Raw genomic sequence first — 19,087 nt, forward strand, 5'->3', positions numbered from 1 at the left:
TAGAGTTCATAAAAGATGATGGCTCTGTAATGAACAAAGATTGGCTACTGAACCCAGTAATGCGGTACATATGCTCCCAGTTGTTAGCTGGTGCCATCCTTGAAAGCAAGTCAAAATTCATCCTGGTCAACACAGTTGAACTGTATAGACGATACACCATGGATGATGCGTTAAGGGGAAAAATGGGAATAAAAAAAAGTACAGATGTATGAAAGGATTTTTTTTAGATCCAAGTGTAAATGAGATTGTTATGTGTGTCGTGTTGTGTAAGGAGTGCATGGATTTAATTTTTGAAAATCCAAGAGTAAAAGAAATTCATTAGTTGGGAGGTGGTGGCATACTGACTGATTTTCGCTTGTTCGACTTACTTGGTGACAACGCATCAAATTCTTCATCTTGAATTGTTGGCCGTCGTTTCAAATACATGGTACTGATTTGATCAGAGGGCAAGGGAACACAATTTTTTTCATAGCATTTCAAGACTGCAGCAATATTGTCAAAATAGTGAATGAATGCACCGAGATCCTCGATGCAAGATGATGCTTTGACTTTTGCGATTTCTGTCAAAAAGTACATTCCATCGGCCTGGAGTTCGTTGATAAAAAAAAGTAATCGTATGATCTAAAGAAAAAGAAAAGAAATATGCTTACTTTAGTGTCCCCATTCATAATTTTCAGATAATATCCAGCAAAAGAAAAAAAAAACTTACTAACAACTTGAATTGCCATGCAACTTTTCAAACCAGATGTATCAATTTATTTTTTTGTTAACATTCCCAATCGGACAAGGTCTTTTGAGATCCGATACTTGTTGTTTTCTTCAGCAGCTGGCTTTACTTCAACATAGCCAAGTGACGATCCAAAATAAAGGCCATTCAATTCGCTAACACAGGAATCTGGACGTTGACTTGTGATGGAGCCCTTAGCCAACGAATCCTTGCACTCCTGGTTAGTGGTGCTTGTCCTAAAAAACCCACAATCACAATTAGCAGGTCTATAACTTGCTGATTTGTTTTAATAATAATAAAAATAGTTTACCATCAGAACAAAGTGTTGCATTCGGGATCGTCAAATAATGCTGATAAGATGGGGTCAATATATCTATGGCAGAGTTCCACTTCTTTGATCTCGGATTTTAAAGCTTTATTGGGCAATTTGTCAAGTCCAAAAAAAGAAAAAAGGTTATAAAGTTGTTTTTATTTTATTATTAGTATAGAAAAATATACATACAAGTTTGCAATAGACTTGATCAATTTCTTTTCAATATTATTTTTATTCTTGGACAACGTAAGTAAATCGATAACACCATCCAATCGAGTAGCTTTTTTATTCTTGACACACTGAATAAATAAATAATAAATACTATGAGTCACTCTTGTTTTCGACCTTCTTACCATCATTATTATCACTTTTTTTTTTACCTTGACTACTTGTCTAATCTTTTCTGCTAACTCTGGATCGAAGGCATCCCCACTATATCGACCAGTGTTGTATTGTTTTTGGAGTTTGTCGTCAATAGCATCCAGTGTCTTTTTTCCTATTATTGCCTTTAAATCGTCATTGTACTTGTCTTTTTGGACCAAGAATATTGAAGACAATGCCCTATTTGGAAGAAAAAAAAAGAGAAAAGTTAGCAACTCATTCTTCTTCCTCATTCGATTTGTTTACTCTTTCTCACCCGATTTATTTACTTACAAGATTTGCTGAATATGGGTTTCCATGAGTAATTCCTTGTAATTATTCTTCGACACAAGTTGAAATGCATAAAAATGGATTGAAACGTCGGTCTCCCCAAGTCGATATCGATCTTGAATTGAAGGTACCTTGATAGTAGCATGTTCAGTGGTTTCCTCACTACTAGTTGTGTTGGTTTCACTGACTTTGTTTGAATGATGTCTACTACCACTATCATTAAAAAAAGAAAAAGAAAAAAAATTATTAAGATCTCTAATACCAGCCCATAATATATTCTATTACACACTTACTACACACCTTGTTATATTTTGGTCAATAGATTGGAGAACACCTTTAGTAACTTGGTGACTCATTTTTCAAGGATTTGCATGGCTTGCAAACGATAAGAATTTTCAACTCTTGACTAAAAAAAACCAATTATCGTATTAGACAATTTATCTAATATTTGCAATGTTACCAGAAGCATAATAAGGGAAAGAGCCTTTCGTGTTCTTACATACCAACTGTGTTACTTCTTTTTCAATATCAAACCACAAATCCTTATCATGCATGATACTTTAAGTTATAAAAAGTTGTTAGCATCATGTATATAATATATCTATTGATGCAATCACTGTTGTTCAAATTGAGAAAAAAACACAAAAAACTATATGCTTACGAATGATAACGTTCTTTTTTGACATATTTCCATAACTTTGTGAATCTCTTTCCATAACGAATACAACGTGTTTGCATAATGCGCATTCGAAGTCAAAGACCAAATACAAACATCCTTTACATTACTTTCAAAGAATTCAGTAAAAGTAGGTTTGGGGGCATATTTTATGTACTTCTTGAGTTGAAGGAAACCAGGATAGATTTCAATGTTATCTATTGAATTTGCCTATACAGGATTTCTTATTTCATAGCAGACGTTTGAACTTTTATTTAGGCAGAAGGGATTTAATTTTAGGCAGAGTGGACATGAATGTTAATCTGACTGGACATGAATATAAATCAATCTGGACATGAATGAAAATCGATCTGGACATGAATGAAAATTGAGCTGGACATGAATGAAAATCGAGCTGGACATGAATAAAGATTGAGCTGGACATGAATAAAGATTGATCTGGACATGAATAGGGATCGATCTGGACATGAATTAAAAACGATCTGGACATGAATATAAATCGACCTGGACATGAATTAAAATCGATCTGGACATGAGTAAAATCAATCTGGACATGAGTAAAATCAATCTGGACAAGATAATAATCAATCTATACATGAATGAAAATCAATCTGGATAAGAATACTAATCAATCTAAACATGAATAATAGACAACCTAGACATAATAACAGTCAACCTGGACATAGTTTTAGTCAACTAAGACTTAATAAAAGTTGAAGTAGATAATATATTAAGTGTAGTAGAGCAGATCAGCAGAATTTTAAGTAAAGATTTTCAGTTCAAGTCAAGACATAATAGAAGTTAAGCACTACAAAGCCAAAGTCAAGTAAGATATAGTATAGCTGTTTCACTCGTGATAGGAAGCTTGAAGGCTAAGATACAGGAAATGGCAAGAGTGCGTCAGAGACTTACTGTGTGCACAATCCTACTATTTTGTTGTGGGAACAGGGCCTGAACGTTTCCCCTTATTTCACCCTAGTTGAGTTTGAAGCAAATTTGAGGCTGGTGGCTGAGGTAGGTGGAATGTGTGGGGTTTGTTAGCAGCAGCAGGGAGGAAAAAACCAACAACAGCCAAAGATCTCATTACCATTCGCCAGGGCAACAACAGCTGTGACGCATACTTGTAAATGGGTTCTACTCTCTTCACGATGAATAGAAGAAAAAGAAAATAAAACAGCACATTCCACGGATTAATTGAAAAATGAAATGAAGGTAATTGTTTTCTTAAAAAAAGCATGTGCTCAAGATTTGTAAGGAGTAGACCGCCGTTACTGCTTGGGTAAGTGAACAAGGGAAGGAAAGAGTTATCGGTTGTGCTTGGGGTATAGCTTTAGTGGATATATGCCCATTCAGAATTACCGCTTCTTTCTCTTTTTCTCTACATATACTCATGCACCATCTTGCACCATTCCAACGTCAAACTTACGTGTGTAATACAACATCGTCTTCTACTTGCATATTCGATTCGTACTCACAACAACAACGACGCTTGCATAATCGATTCGTACTCACAACAACGACGCAACAATCTTCTTGTCTATTACTCAAACACAATCATGTACAACCTGACGCTGATCCACCTTTGGCTTACTAGCATACAGCCTGACGCGATTACATTTTTCCTTTTGCATATACCAACATTAACATCGCCGGTCTTGATGGATAAATGAGCTGTAGATAACAGGAAGGATAAATGACGGGTTTCTTTCCTTTTGTGTTGATGTGGATTGGATGAAAATAAAGTATGATGACCGATATATAAGAAAGACAAAAAAGAAGGTTCTATAAGAGTTATACAAGTGCAAAGGATGGTTATTGTAATTATTGGCATTGCATGGCAGAGCGTCTGATGCCACTCACAGTCTCGCGTTTGTGAACCCATTGTAGCCACACAATTCCGAGATGCGATCCTTAAAGATCTGCCATTGGGCAGCAAGAAGGCGCACGATTTCATTGGGAATGAGTGCAAGAACTCCACGTACAGTCGAGTGAGAGAGAGCGTAACGAATGTTGTCAAGGGTAGTAATGTGTTGGTTGTTCATAGTTGTTGGTTTTTAATGAAAAAATAAAGTTGCTGTTGTAGTAGCAAAGAAACTTCTTCCTCCTTCGAAACAACAAACGCCTTTTCTTCTTTGTCCCTGCCATATTATCATCCTGCTGACAGCTATATCTATAGAAGCACTTGTAATAACATGCAATCCCATCTCACACCCGTTTATGCAGACAACTGAAACATAATGACGGCATAATGTATGATCTTTTACTTTTATTTCTTTATCCCAACCATTACATCTACAGTAACAATAATAAAACCCTACATTCCATCCATCAGCATATATAACTACCTTATCTATCAAGACCAGTGACGTTTGTATTCGCATATGCAAAAGGAAAAAGGCAATCGTCGTTGTCACCATGTGTGTGCAAGTACAGCGAATTACAGAGGAGGATTATAGTCGTGGTGGTGTGTATACATCATAAGAATAAACTTATCATCGCATTGATGCATGTACATACAGCAAAGAAAGAGATGCCTGTCACTATGATGATGATGTGCGTGTGTGTATAAGTATAAAAACAAAAGAACGGTGTCATAGTCGTCCTCATGTAATATGGGCGTACATGATAGTGAAAGATAATTGCGTCAGGCTGTATGCTTGTAAGCCAATGGCGGATCATCGTCATGTTGTACATGATTGTGATTGAGTAATGGAGAAGAAGATTTGCGTCGTTGTTGTTGTGAGTACGAATCGAATATGCAAGTAGAAGACGATGTTGTATTACACACGTAAGTTTGACGTTGGAATGGTGCAAGATGGTGCATGAGTATATGTAGAGAAAAAGAGAAAGAAGCGGTAATTCTGAATGGGCATATATCCACTAAAGCTATACCCCAAGCACAACCGATAACTCTTTCCTTCCCTTGTTCACTTACCCAAGCAGTAACGGCGGTCTACTCCTTACAAATCTTGAGCACATGCTTTTTTTAAGAAAACAATTACCTTCATTTCATTTTTCAATTAATCCGTGGAATGTGCTGTTTTATTTTCTTTTTCTTCTATTCATCGTGAAGAGAGTAGAACCCATTTACAAGTATGCGTCACAGCTGTTGTTGCCCTGGCGAATGGTAATGAGATCTTTGGCTGTTGTTGGTTTTTTCCTCCCTGCTGCTGCTAACAAACCCCACACATTCCACCTACCTCAGCCACCAGCCTCAAATTTGCTTCAAACTCAACTAGGGTGAAATAAGGGGAAACGTTCAGGCCCTGTTCCCACAACAAAATAGTAGGATTGTGCACACAGTAAGTCTCTGACGCACTCTTGCCATTTCCTGTATCTTAGCCTTCAAGCTTCCTATCACGAGTGAAACAGCTATACTATATCTTACTTGACTTTGGCTTTGTAGTGCTTAACTTCTATTATGTCTTGACTTGAACTGAAAATCTTTACTTAAAATTCTGCTGATCTGCTCTACTACACTTAATATATTATCTACTTCAACTTTTATTAAGTCTTAGTTGACTAAAACTATGTCCAGGTTGACTGTTATTATGTCTAGGTTGTCTATTATTCATGTTTAGATTGATTAGTATTCTTATCCAGATTGATTTTCATTCATGTATAGATTGATTATTATCTTGTCCAGATTGATTTTACTCATGTCCAGATTGATTTTACTCATGTCCAGATCGATTTTAATTCATGTCCAGGTCGATTTATATTCATGTCCAGATCGTTTTTAATTCATGTCCAGATCGATCCCTATTCATGTCCAGATCAATCTTTATTCATGTCCAGCTCAATCTTTATTCATGTCCAGCTCGATTTTCATTCATGTCCAGCTCAATTTTCATTCATGTCCAGATCGATTTTCATTCATGTCCAGATTGATTTATATTCATGTCCAGTCAGATTAACATTCATGTCCACTCTGCCTAAAATTAAATCCCTTCTGCCTAAATAAAAGTTCAAACGTCTGCTATGAAATAAGAAATCCTGTATAGGCAAATTCAATAGATAACATTGAAATCTATCCTGGTTTCCTTCAACTCAAGAAGTACATAAAATATGCCCCCAAACCTACTTTTACTGAATTCTTTGAAAGTAATGTAAAGGATGTTTGTATTTGGTCTTTGACTTCGAATGCGCATTATGCAAACACGTTGTATTCGTTATGGAAAGAGATTCACAAAGTTATGGAAATATGTCAAAAAAGAACGTTATCATTCGTAAGCATATAGTTTTTTGTGTTTTTTTCTCAATTTGAACAACAGTGATTGCATCAATAGATATATTATATACATGATGCTAACAACTTTTTATAACTTAAAGTATCATGCATGATAAGGATTTGTGGTTTGATATTGAAAAAGAAGTAACACAGTTGGTATGTAAGAACACGAAAGGCTCTTTCCCTTATTATGCTTCTGGTAACATTGCAAATATTAGTTAAATTGTCTAATACGATAATTGGTTTTTTTTAGTCAAGAGTTGAAAATTCTTATCGTTTGCAAGCCATGCAAATCCTTGAAAAATTGAGTCACCAAGTTACTAAAGGTGTTCTCCAATCTATTGACCAAAATATAACAAGGTGTGTAGTAAGCGTGTAATAGAATATATTATGGGCTGGTATTAGAGATCTTAATAATTTTTTTCTTTTTCTTTTTTTAATAATAGTGGTAGTAGACATCATTCAAACAAAGTCAGTGAAACCAACACAACTAGTAGTGAGGAAACCACTGAACATGCTACTATCAAGGTACCTTCAATTCAAGATCGATATCGACTTGGGGAGACCGACGTTTCAATCCATTTTTATGCATTTCAACTTGTGTCGAAGAATAATTACAAGGAATTACTCATGGAAACCCATGTTCAGCAAATCTTGTAAGTAAATAAATCGGGTGAGAAAGAGTAAACAAATCGAATGAGGAAGAAGAATGAGTTGCTAACTTTTCTCTTTTTTTTTCTTCCAAATAGGGCATTGTCTTCAATATTCTTGGTCCAAAAAGACAAGTACAATGACGATTTGAAGGCAATAATAGGAAAAAAGACACTAGATGCTATTGACGACAAACTCCAAAAACAATACAACACTGGTCGATATAGTGGGGATGCCTTCGATCCAGAGTTAGCAGAAAAGATTAGACAAGTAGTCAAGGTAAAAAAAAAAGTGATAATAATGATGGTAAGAAGGTCGAAAACAAGAGTGACTCATAGTATTTATTATTTATTTATTCAGTGTGTCAAGAATAAAAAAGCTACTCGACTGGATGGTGTTATCGATTTACTTACGTTGTCCAAGAATAAAAATAATATTGAAAAGAAATTGATCAAGCCTATTGCAAACTTGTATGTATATTTTTCTATACGAATAATAAAATAAAAACAACTTTATAACCTTTTTTCTTTTTTTAGACTTGACAAATTGCCCAAAAAAGCTTTAAAATCCGAGATCAAAGAAGTGGAACTCTGCCATAGATATATTGACCCCATCTTATCAGCATTATTTGACGATCCCAAATGCAACACTTTGTTCTGATGGTAAACTATTTTTATTATTATTAAAACAAATCAGCAAGTTATAGACCTGCTAATTGTGATTGTGGGTTTTTTAGGACAAGCACCACTAACCAGGAGTGCAAGGATTCGTTGGCTAAGGGCTCCATCACAAGTCAACGTCCAGATTCCTGTGTTAGCGAATTGAATGGCCTTTATTTTGGATCGTCACTTGGCTATGTTGAAGTAAAGCCAGCTGCTGAAGAAAACAACAAGTATCGGATCTCAAAAGACCTTGTCCGATTGGGAATGTTAACAAAAAAATAAATTGATACATCTGGTTTGAAAAGTTGCATGGCAATTCAAGTTGTTAGTAAGTTTTTTTTTTCTTTTGCTGGATATTATCTGAAAATTATGAATGGGGACACTAAAGTAAGCATATTTCTTTTCTTTTTCTTTAGATCATACGATTACTTTTTTTTATCAACGAACTCCGGGCCGATGGAATGTACTTTTTGACAGAAATCGCAAAAGTCAAAGCATCATCTTGCATCGAGGATCTCAGTGCATTCATTCACTATTTTGACGATATTGCTGCAGTCTTGAAATGCTATGAAAAAAATTGTGTTCCCTTGCCCTCTGATCAAATCAGTGCCATGTATTTGAAACGACGGCCAACAATTCAAGATGAAGAATTTGATGCGTTGTCACCAAGCAAGTCGAACAAGTGAAAATCAGTCAGTATGCCACCACCTCCCAACTAATGAATTTCTTTTACTCTTGGATTTTCAAAAATTAAATCCATGCACTCCTTACACAACACGACACACATAACAATCTCATTTACACTTGGATCTAAAAAAAAATCCTTTCATACATCTGTACTTTTTTTTATTCCCATTTTTCCCCTTAACGCATTGTAAACAGCCATAAACTTGTAATATAACAAACATTCTTAGTAACACTATTGCTATTATTACCATCATTATCTTTCTTCACATTTTTTACGCATACCAAAAAACAAAAAATCAAAAATTTTTTCTATCACAAAAAAGTAAAAATAAAAACTACAACAATTTTCAAAGGTTTACAGGCGATACATCTATGGCACCTCCAGCTGCCACATTCGGTAGTTCTGTGCAGAAATTTACAAAGCAACCTGGTAGCTTATCATACCGACAAAATAATTGAAGCAGCCTATTAGAATTATATCATCTATTATAGAAAATGCGCTGTGCAAAGTTAGTAGGTGTAGTCATGACTAACAGCACTGATAGTGGATCAGACAATGCAGACGAAGTTGCACTTGCCCAGATCAATGATTATCTAAGCCTTATTTATGGTGCCAGCAACCTAGTGAGCTTCAGACCCACCTAAGGAATTTACAGCTGTTCATCTACTGCTGTCCAATGATGCAATGAAGAAATTGCTAATGCTGTTCTTAATAAAAAAAAATAGCTGATGATGATGTTGTTGACAATGACAACAAAGACATTAGCATGACTGTTTCATCTGAACCTGTTACACTAGTTTATACTTTTTAAGAAAAAACAATCAGTATATTAGATGCCTCAGCAGAACATCAAACCATTCAGAATGAGCTCAGAAAAATCTGCGATAATTTCTGTAAGAGAAGCCAGAACAAACAATCCAGAATCACCAATTACTTTCAGTGATAAAACCTTTATATATTGAATATACACCTTTTATATAGAAAACTGGTAAGTATTATTGGTTTGATTCTCAGCATCGCCGCTCTCTGGGAGAATGAAAACCACTAGTGGGAAATTGCAGGTCCTGTTTTTTGGGCTGCAAAATGCAAAAAGTGAGGAAACTGCAATCTACTAAGTGACGACCAGGATTCTTCCAAAAAAAAGCCGCAAAAACTGAGGATCTGCAAGATGTGGAGGTGCGAAAAACAAAGGTCAACTGTATTTTTAAACAATTGAAATGTGTTTGATCATTTAAAAGGTTATCCTTTTATAATGATCATCAGTGACAGGCTAGAACTTTAGTTCGACGCCCAAAAGAATCTTTGATTTTTGAGCTTGACCGTGAGATCCTTAATGATAATTAATTTACTATTTACAGTAAATTTAATCATTATGGACTGATACACAACTCGGACTCATCATTAGCATACCTTCACACTGCTTCTAGCACAGGCGTCCATTGATGACAGCATCGTCCACTCGTCCCCTCTATATCATCTCCCTTCTATACCATACTCAGAAATATGAAGATTCCCAATCATCTTCTCAACTGTATATGTTTTTTTATAGCCATCTCCGCCCCATTGTAGTTCTGTTTTACTTCTTCGTCCCTTTGTTGTTCTTCATCTTCTTCTTTACAGTTCATAAACCATGCACACAAATAGCAAACCCCAAAATCCGTACATATGATTTCTTTTTCCTATCCATTAAAGCGTCGAATACAACATACACAATAGCATGCATATTTCAAATGGCAGCTTTAAAAGCCAACAGCGTCACAGATCTTTGAAAAATAATTAATGGTGCTTGGCAAGTTTGGCAATTGACGGAGGTAGTGCGTTGGCAGCGGCGCCAAGATTCATGAATCAAAGATGCCAAGGAAGAAGCGTAACTTGAGTGCATTATTACAACACCACATTCAGTTACTGCTGCATGCTTGTAAAACACTTTATAGTTCTCCTTCTTTTTCTTACTCCATGTCTGCACTAATTCCACATGAAAATAACATGTGTTGCATAAAACAATACTGCGAGTAAATGGCATTTGCATATTGTCTATAATGCGACCAGAAAGATCATTCCTTCCCGCAACATCAAGGACAGCATCATATGAGCATTTCAAACATGCTTTCCATGTGATCCGTATGTTTGCATTCTTAGTTTTAAATGTAAATCAAACTTTAACTTGACAACAATAGGACAAGCAGCAGATGTAGAGAGCTACTATATATCTGTTGCTGGAACATCCTCTTCCTTTGCTACTCTCTGCCATATTGCAGCATTTGGCCTTTGATTCACCAAGTTTGGCTATAGTACAATGAAAGGTCAATTGGGATTGGAGAAAACGGACAGACCCAGTGCAGTTTTGTAGTGCACTTTATGACTAAACACTTCGATGGGAAACTAGTCTAAGGAATAATTCTCACACTCGTACTCACACGTTCTCTCCTTCTTTGTGTGTATGTGTACCCGTTTATGGAGCAGGACTCTACACTGTCGTCTATGGAATGAGCATATGACGATGCCATTAATTGTAGAAATATGAATGACATCATTCCGGATCGTTCTCAGACTACTGTATGAGTATATAACAATAGGTTGCCGGCCCTTCCCATCTCATCATCATGATTCATCATCATGCCTGATACCCACGGTATCTATGCGCTTCGCTTCAAGTATTGCATAAAATTTATCAAAGTGCAGTGTTATTTTATGAAGACGGTAGCACACAATGCTCAGAATTCAGCGCTGGATAAGTTTGAACCATTGAAAACGAAAGAATTCGGATTCAAGGTAAAGGTCAATACATCCGCAAGCTTGTTATACCACTAAGCTTTTATTTCCAACAAACAAATTAAGAGCGAGCACAGTGGATGTGGTCGAGTACACAGCCGGAAGGACGACCATGGTGGCAATACTTGACGGAGTACAAAAACTTTATCGAAATGGCAAAAAAGGCTATCCGGATATCTCAGATGTCCTTCGCTTGCTTGCGTGATCTTTGTTGTTGCACGTAGCTAGGGTACTATTATACTTTACTCTGTTTTCTTCACAGGTTACGTATATGATACTATACAGAACCTCTCAGTTGGAAAGGGCGGGATAAATTTACTAAAGCGGCTGTGTTGTAGAGCGGATCCTTCTCTTTTCTTGTAAAGAATGAAATGAAGAAATCGGAAGAAACATAATTTATATGTAGTAAAGAAACGAATTCACTGAATATATGTAAAATGATGCTTTCTAGTTAGTAATATTACTTAATTCTTGCCGTCATGATACATGTACAATACGATAATGAGCGATATATTGTAGTGTGGACAGAAGTAAAGTTGCTGTGTTCTTTCTGAGTGGATCTCTAAAGTGCGCGACACTTACAAGACAGAATTGGTTTGCTAATAAATACCAACAATAGCTACGTCTCAGTTATGCAAAAGTATTTGGAAGCAGTGTTGCACATCACGCTCTACTGTGGATTTTTTATGTGTACACATTCTAGCACCGAAGCGAATGTGCAACCAAACAATCTAGATTTGTTTTAGTTACATGATGCCGCTGCTCCATGAAATCGAATTGTGCCATTGCTTTTCTTTTTTCTCGGATGTCTAGCCACTATATTGTAGTTCATCTATGTTTTTGGCGTGTGTGATTGTGGTAGCACACCCTTAAAAAAGTAGTGGGCATCAATCTCGCTGCGCGCCGAAAGTAAAAGCCATCAAACGCATACATATTTATGTATGCTACGTGTCCCGGAAGTTTGAATTCAAGAAACCCGTGGCAAAAGTGGATTATTTTTCTGTAATAAATAAATTCAACGCTGACGTGTTAACAAAATGATGTAGCAGCACATCTTGAAATAAAGCATGCCTCAATCAGTCACGCCACCTCATCATTTTGCATGTATACATGCATGCATGTAACCCACAGTGACAACAACAACAACAACAACAGCAACAGCATTAGCATAAGCATACTCAATAATCATCATTCTCATACGCTACGCAACATTGGCTGATAATCAACAAAACCGCGTGTGAACGAATTCCCTCATGTTAGTGTATTGAGTTGGGCGATGCAGAAAATGGAGGATGAAGCTTAACTTTAAACTGTCAAAGGCTTTCCCTGCTGCCTTTTGACCGATCAAACGATAGGACACACTCAAACAATTACATAGGGCGGCTATTCTAGGAGCATCCCGGAAGTGTGAAAAAAAAATTAGGAGGAATTGCTGATTTACTTGATTGGGTCAAGCTCGTATACAAGTCATCCGACAAAAACCAGAAAATGATCAGGACCAGCTAATATTATTTGTGGTGGTGGTGTGTATTGTTTTGTTGCTGTTGTTTTTCGTTGATGACAAGGGAGGAAATATATAACATTTTGGGGGATATATTCTGCATTCTATATAGTGATTATCACATGATGAGACGGAGAGAACAATATTTACCGGATTCGATGGTGGAAGAGCGGAAAGGAGGACACCCTGAGATGAGTAATAATGATGATGATAATGCGCTGCTGTATAATGCAAGAGGAGACGGCCGGATAATTGATTTTGAGCAGAATCGGAAACCTAATCAGCCAGGGCGAATGTCGATTTCCAGCTATTGTTGTTGCTGGCCGGAATATTATTCTCTCGAATGCACGGCTTTGTAACTGGAGCCTTGTTTATCCGTGCACCCAGCACGGTGGGATCAAGGAGGTCCAGATCACATTCAAACGTCTTCGGGACAATTGTGCATGTTGACGATGATTGCTGCTGCTGTTCTTGGACGCCGTAGCGCAGTTGCCATGCACACGCGTAGGCCGTGTCCTTTTTGCTGCTGCTGCCTGGATACGAGACGCACGTCAATTCATTCTGTTTGACTGTGAGGGAGGCCGGAACCGCCGCGGCCTTTTTGTACGAGACGCTATGTATCCGACGATCGCCCTTATCTCCCGTTGACAGCACAGTCAAACCATCAATGACGGGTGCTTCTGACGATTTCTTCTTGTTGAATGTGTGGTAGTGCTGGTCTGGTTTGGCCGTAAACACAAGCTTGCCCCGTTCCTTGTCAAAATCGGACCACTCAAAGTCCATCGGCTTGTGGCCGACCATGCCCGGCTGCTCGATCCACAGTCGAATCGTTGCGCGCGACATGTGTTGTGAAGTCAGACGTGGAAAGGCGAGCGTTCGGAATAGACGGGAGCATTGACAGAGCTGGAACAGGGACGAGCTGTCGACAAATGTAAAGATGTGATCGATCAATTCGATAGGAAAGGTGGCTGTCATTGTGCTGTCTATGAGTTGGTATGCAGGCTACGTATCGTATATTATGATGATGATGTGAGGATTCCGAGGAATGAATTTATTGTGTTTATGATCGCACGGGTGGCTAGTGATGTGTATTACCTGATTAACGGGAAATTAGTTCTGGGAGTGAGTGGATGAATAGAAACAAAGAAAAAGAAAGTTGAAGGAAAACAGACTAGATGAAGCGTGGTATTTATTTATGTGTGTGGGTGAGTGAGTGAGTGAGTCCAAGAAGGGGATGCGGGGGTTGATTGGCGGTGGTGGGGGCGGTGATTCGTTATCAACAGCGATCAGTGAGGAACAAGACGAATGTATGTGCATTATCTTGGAGGTGCCTGGTTTCGCATCGGAGCAGTGATATCATCCGTAAGTTTATGGAAAGAAGCTGCCCTTGTGATCATCCAGAAACCTAATAACAGTAAGCAGCGATTATACCGTTATGGTTAATCCTCCGTCATCCTCACCCATCGCTACTAGCCCCATCTCCTCGCCTCTTTGCTTTACCTTAGAAGGTCGAAGAAGGACCCTTTCAACAGCGACAGTGTTTCTGGATCCACGTTCGATTGGCTCATAAGTGTTGGCATATTCACTACATCCTTTGTTAATAGCCGTCGCTCTCCTGCATTCCTTCTATTGTTTTCCATTACCAAACAGACGGAGCAGATGCTCAATCCCGTACACATCACTAGGCGTCTTGTGGGCCGCCTGTACCTCTTCTTCGAACTGCTTCCGCTCGGCATTGTAGAGCAGCGATGTGCCTAATGACTTGTCAAAGTAGAGCTTTACACCATCGATAACAGACTGAAGCGTTTCGTCCTCCCTACAGAATCACGCCAGAGAAACATAAACAAAAGATCGAGTGCTAGAACAAATATGGAGGGCGACTGCAGAAAACAACAAAACAATGCTCTGCTACTGACATGTTACACCGGCCACGGGCATGTTGATAGTACTGTCCTAGTATTTCAGAGACAGATGGTGTGCGTGGGAGAGGTACTAGCTGCCGAATGTCGCAATTGAGCGTCCTGGGCTCTCTTCGTCCTTTCTTTCTCGTTCCCGTTACCCGACTCTCTTGCCCCACCCTTTCTTTTGCTCCTTCTCTTTCTCTCCCTCCCCCCGCCCCCGCCCCCACATAGTCCATACAACTCACACAGCGCCCACTCTTCCTCGTATCTCATCCAGCATGAATAATAACGGCTATATTAAAGGAAACAAGGCCTACTTGTTGGTTTTTTGTCACGTTTTCCCAATCGTCCACTAAATGTCCTTTAAGCAATTCTGGAATCGGTAGCTTGAATTCAGATCGTCGTATTGATTCTTCTTCCTAAAGTATAGTGTTTGTTATTGACTCTTGTTCTACTTTGTAAACAACTATACACACACGCATCCTTTTCTTTTTGATTCCTTTCTTTCTCTCGGCCCCCTTTTCTGTTGGTCTTGGATTCCTTACCGCGCGTGTTTTGTCTGTACTGCTGTCACGATTGCGCGTTCGACCACGTACTTCGGCACTGTCTTGCCGTGAGATCGTAGAGCTTGATCGTGAGGAAGGTTTCCGTCGCGCGTGCATTTCTTTTAATTGTTGTTGTTTCTGAAGATTCGGTTCGGTCCACTTTAGCACGCGATCATCAGACACCCATTCATCCCACCTTTTATATTCCGTAAGCCGTCGTCGTCGTCGTCGTTATTGTTTGTGCGGTTGCGTTATACAGAGAGAGAGAAATACGTTGTGGTGATTGTTGGCGGCACGGGTCAGCACAAATAATAATAAACAGTGGGCAGAGAGTGGAAAGGAAGGAGGGAGAGAAATAGTGCGGGTTGAAAAACCGATAAAAATCAGCACCAGTGCGCGTTTCTGGGCTTCATATGATTTGCTTTCTCTTCCCCTCTTTCTTTCTTCTGCACACTTTTTCTACACAACTCACGTTTGCTTCCATCCTTTGTAGTGCACCCAGTAATACGGTTTTTCTTCTTCTTGTGCATCTTCTTGACGTATCTCTCGTTTAATAATCTTTTTGTTTTATATAAAAAATGCAAGTAGCGGTCCGTGTGAGAGAAGGTTCCACGAAATTTCTAAACCCCTCCAAACCCTCCTCCTTTTTTTCGACCTTTTTCCACCCATTCCATAACCATTCAAACCAACGGATTCGAGACCGATCTCTTGATTACCTTGGCTTCGTAGAGTAGAAGACCGTGATAGCAGAGTACCCGCTCATCCTTGTCAAAATTGAATTCGTCTTTCGCCATGGCGGGTTCAGAAACTGAAGGAATATATACCGTGTGAAGTGAGTTGGAAAAAAGAAAAGGGAAATGGTTCGCCGAAACAAAATCACAACAGTAGTAGAGAGTGGAGATCAATTTACCAAATTAGTGAGCATGAAACCCTGATTGTTGTCACTTGAGGACGTTGTTGAGTAACCCATCTACTTGGCCAGGAAACGCCTTCTCTCTTATTCTGATAGATTCCGAGACTTGACGATCTACACTTTATAGTATGAAGACTATACAGCGAGCCGGTAGCATATATTATGGTGATGGCACCAACAAAACTCTATCTGATGTTCACATTAAGTGCAATAGGTAACTTTTCTTCTCGCTATGTGAATCTCTTATTAAGTCTACCAAACTAGCGCTGTATGTGCATAGTCCCATCATCATCTACTTACTTGAAGCGTACTATGGCTACGCTATAACTACCTAGTTGCAACAGCTGTCAAACAATGGGCCTCGGATCAGTTTCATAATCGAAAGAAAGATATTTGCGATACTGTATAACAAGGCGGATAGAATGTGGAGCGATCTGCAGTGCTCCATATCAATGCTCAAATTATACTTTGTTTGCTGGTTTCTTGTTCGGAGATCTGTCGTTTTGCAAGTAGTTGATTCTACTTTCGAGTATTAAAGTTGATATGCAATGCAGGGATTTACGGATATACCACCATCGGTTGCCATGGCTATCAATAGACAATTTTACGGAAAGTTGTTGTATTGGAATAGGGCGTTTCATGCTTCGACATCGGCTCGTAGCAATAATCGTCATAGACTACAGAATGCAGTGGTTTTCCGCATACTCTTATTTCCTGGTTAAGATATGCTACTATACGATACACGTGAGCTTGATCTCGCTCTAAACATTTCGGTGAAGAACTACACAATATCAACTTGGCATTTCTTAGTTTTCAGTGACGAGGAGTGATATTTTACATAATAAGTCAGATTCGCTCCTAATCTATCGACGCTGATACCATTGCCTCTAGTATTAATATTTCTCGCGACGATAAAGTCTAAATGCAGCTCATTTTTTAGCTACTTTCATTCATCTACCATACGTAATTTTAAAGATGTCCTTGAAAGAGTAGATACTTTAATATTTTGAGAATTCTCCTTCCAAGGATCATGAAAAAGCTGATGATATAGTGATTTCTGCTTAAATACAGGTAGCTCCAGTTACTAATTCGACGAATTACAGCAGCAATTCTTGTACATGCTCGGCAGATGGAACCTCATGAACCACAGTAATTGTTCAAAGCCTCACATATTTTACAGCAGCATCTTGTAATCCATAATGCTCCTATAGCTCTTGCACCATATGTGCTGGTATAATTTACTAGTGTTAATTGATTCTTCTACGATGCGGGTGAATATATACTATACGGCACCATCAACAACGCAAAAAAGAAAATCCAAAAACGCACGGATGTATGCGGATGTATGATGCATGAGCACTGCATATGCAAGCAGTTTGATAAAACCTGAACTGGTCCTACCCCGGTGTACAGCTTTTACCTTTCTTTTTTGTTTCCCCCATCTTTCTGCACTCAATCTTTCCAACACAAACATTTTACTGCTATTTGATACATACTAGCCGTTTCAACAGTAACATTGATAAGTATGCCGACAATTTGAGCAGCCCATTCCCCAGCTGCAATAATAGCTGTGTTTAAGGACGTGACTGAAGAAACAATTCATTAATTTTCTGCTGAAGAAGCCGTGATGCACCTTGATGGTATATAAGCCAAACTTCTTCATTATTTGGTCGATATATTCTTTGTCCTATACGTGTGCTCAACATCGGTACTTTTACAGGTGCTTCGGCCATCTCCATGGCTTTGGTCTCGGCGAAAATGATCGATTGACCTCGTTAGAAAGCAATCTAAAAAGCTCTTACTGTTGCACACAAGTATGTCAAACGTTTACAACTGCAAGTCCGTGTTGATTTGCGTTTGGGCCTAGCAATTGAAAGGTAAACAACCGGCTTTTCTATATTTTTAAAAAAAATACATTTCCCTTCCTTATGTATTTTGAACTATTAGTTTGGCAGCCCTAGTTGAAGAAGACTCCCAATGTCAGTACAATTCCATATTCATAGGTATGTAATATTTAGTCAGCAAGGTAATATCATGTGCCATACTTATCGTGCTATACGGAATTAAGAACGCTACCGAGATCTGTTTATAATACACAAAAGATGCAAACAAGGACGGATCATATGAGTGGACTTATTCCCGGCAGTATCGAGAGTTACACTGATGATGCGCCTGTCGTACCATCATCCTTAAGAGATTTTGAACACTGATATGGCCCGCGCACACAGCGACGTATCATAGCGAGGTACTACAAATTCAATTTTATCAATATAAAAGCGACTTGAACGAAGATAAGGGTTCGTCTTCCCAGCTCTGCTTATAAGCACAAACAAAATAGAAACAAATTAATACATTACGTATCATCCATAATGAAATGGGCTACATAGGTATACAGTATGTTGTTGTTATTTTTCCATCGATTATTTGTAGACAATATTTATATATGCGACTCTTTTTCGTTTTCTCTTCTGTTTTGTATATATCTAACATTAGAAAGTAAAAAAGTATAAATCGTTTTATGATTTTTGTTTACTTCGGAAGTATTGAAAAGACCCTGAATCAATGACTGTACTACGATCTTTTTTATTCTACCGAAATTAAAGACGGTGATGGATTTGCTCTTCATAGAATTAGAATTCTTCCTAATCGTACGTATCATATGTAGAGAAAATGAGCAAATGTGTTCTTGATTCCGATTTTAAAATACTTGTTGATACAGGGTACATAATATACTTTATGGATGAACGAGATGATGCGTTTATATATAGAGAGTGTGTCTGATACTGAGTGCATATGTAGTACTCAACAGTGTCCTAAGAATATGCACATGCTAATTCTGCTTCTGATTCAGTAAAG

General features: G+C 38.2%; 5 protein-coding genes across 5 annotated transcripts; 2 read left to right on the forward strand and 3 right to left on the reverse strand.

The window, feature by feature from the left end:
* Window positions 1–318: 318 nt before the first annotated feature.
* On the reverse strand, window positions 319–2,047 carry BDB00DRAFT_879138 (uncharacterized protein; the record flags this gene model as incomplete). The annotated part of the gene is made up of 6 exons (XM_053127831.1): window positions 319–621; window positions 837–963; window positions 1,230–1,339; window positions 1,421–1,601; window positions 1,695–1,904; window positions 1,992–2,047. 6 exons carry the CDS (start codon window positions 2,045–2,047, stop codon window positions 319–321), a joined length of 987 nt encoding a protein of 328 aa, XP_052973142.1.
* Window positions 2,048–6,703: 4,656 nt separating this feature from the next.
* Window positions 6,704–8,597, forward strand: BDB00DRAFT_879139 (uncharacterized protein; the record flags this gene model as incomplete). The annotated part of the gene is made up of 8 exons (XM_053127832.1): window positions 6,704–6,754; window positions 6,852–6,958; window positions 7,045–7,254; window positions 7,348–7,528; window positions 7,610–7,719; window positions 7,786–7,902; window positions 7,986–8,112; window positions 8,328–8,597. 8 exons carry the CDS (start codon window positions 6,704–6,706, stop codon window positions 8,595–8,597), a joined length of 1,173 nt encoding a protein of 390 aa, XP_052973143.1.
* Window positions 8,598–10,120: 1,523 nt separating this feature from the next.
* Window positions 10,121–10,517, forward strand: BDB00DRAFT_857603 (uncharacterized protein). The gene has a single exon (XM_053125830.1). It carries the CDS (start codon window positions 10,135–10,137, stop codon window positions 10,366–10,368), a length of 234 nt encoding a protein of 77 aa, XP_052973144.1. The 5' UTR covers window positions 10,121–10,134; the 3' UTR covers window positions 10,369–10,517.
* A 2,631-nt stretch (window positions 10,518–13,148) lies between these two features.
* BDB00DRAFT_879141 (uncharacterized protein) lies at window positions 13,149–13,847 on the reverse strand (the record flags this gene model as incomplete). Its single annotated transcript, XM_053127833.1, has 1 exon — window positions 13,149–13,847. One exon carries the CDS (start codon window positions 13,845–13,847, stop codon window positions 13,149–13,151), a length of 699 nt encoding a protein of 232 aa, XP_052973145.1.
* A 521-nt stretch (window positions 13,848–14,368) lies between these two features.
* Window positions 14,369–16,112, reverse strand: BDB00DRAFT_885349 (MRG-domain-containing protein; the record flags this gene model as incomplete). Its single annotated transcript, XM_053128403.1, has 7 exons — window positions 14,369–14,457; window positions 14,516–14,688; window positions 14,798–14,868; window positions 15,091–15,192; window positions 15,319–15,514; window positions 15,791–15,876; window positions 16,035–16,112. The coding sequence occupies 7 exons, from the start codon at window positions 16,110–16,112 to the stop codon at window positions 14,369–14,371; spliced, it is 795 nt and encodes a 264-aa protein (XP_052973146.1).
* Between the last annotated feature and the right edge of the window lie 2,975 nt (window positions 16,113–19,087).

The sequence above is a fragment of the Zychaea mexicana genome (genome assembly GCF_025766255.1).
Source record: "Zychaea mexicana strain RSA 1403 chromosome Unknown BDB00scaffold_162, whole genome shotgun sequence".
Lineage (NCBI taxonomy): Eukaryota > Fungi > Mucoromycota > Mucoromycetes > Mucorales > Lichtheimiaceae > Zychaea > Zychaea mexicana.

Excerpts from the sequence above, each read along its gene's own strand:
- BDB00DRAFT_857603 (XM_053125830.1), top strand. The coding sequence starts at position 10,135 with ATGTTTTTTTATAGCCATCTCCGCCCCATTGTAGTTCTGTTTTACTTC.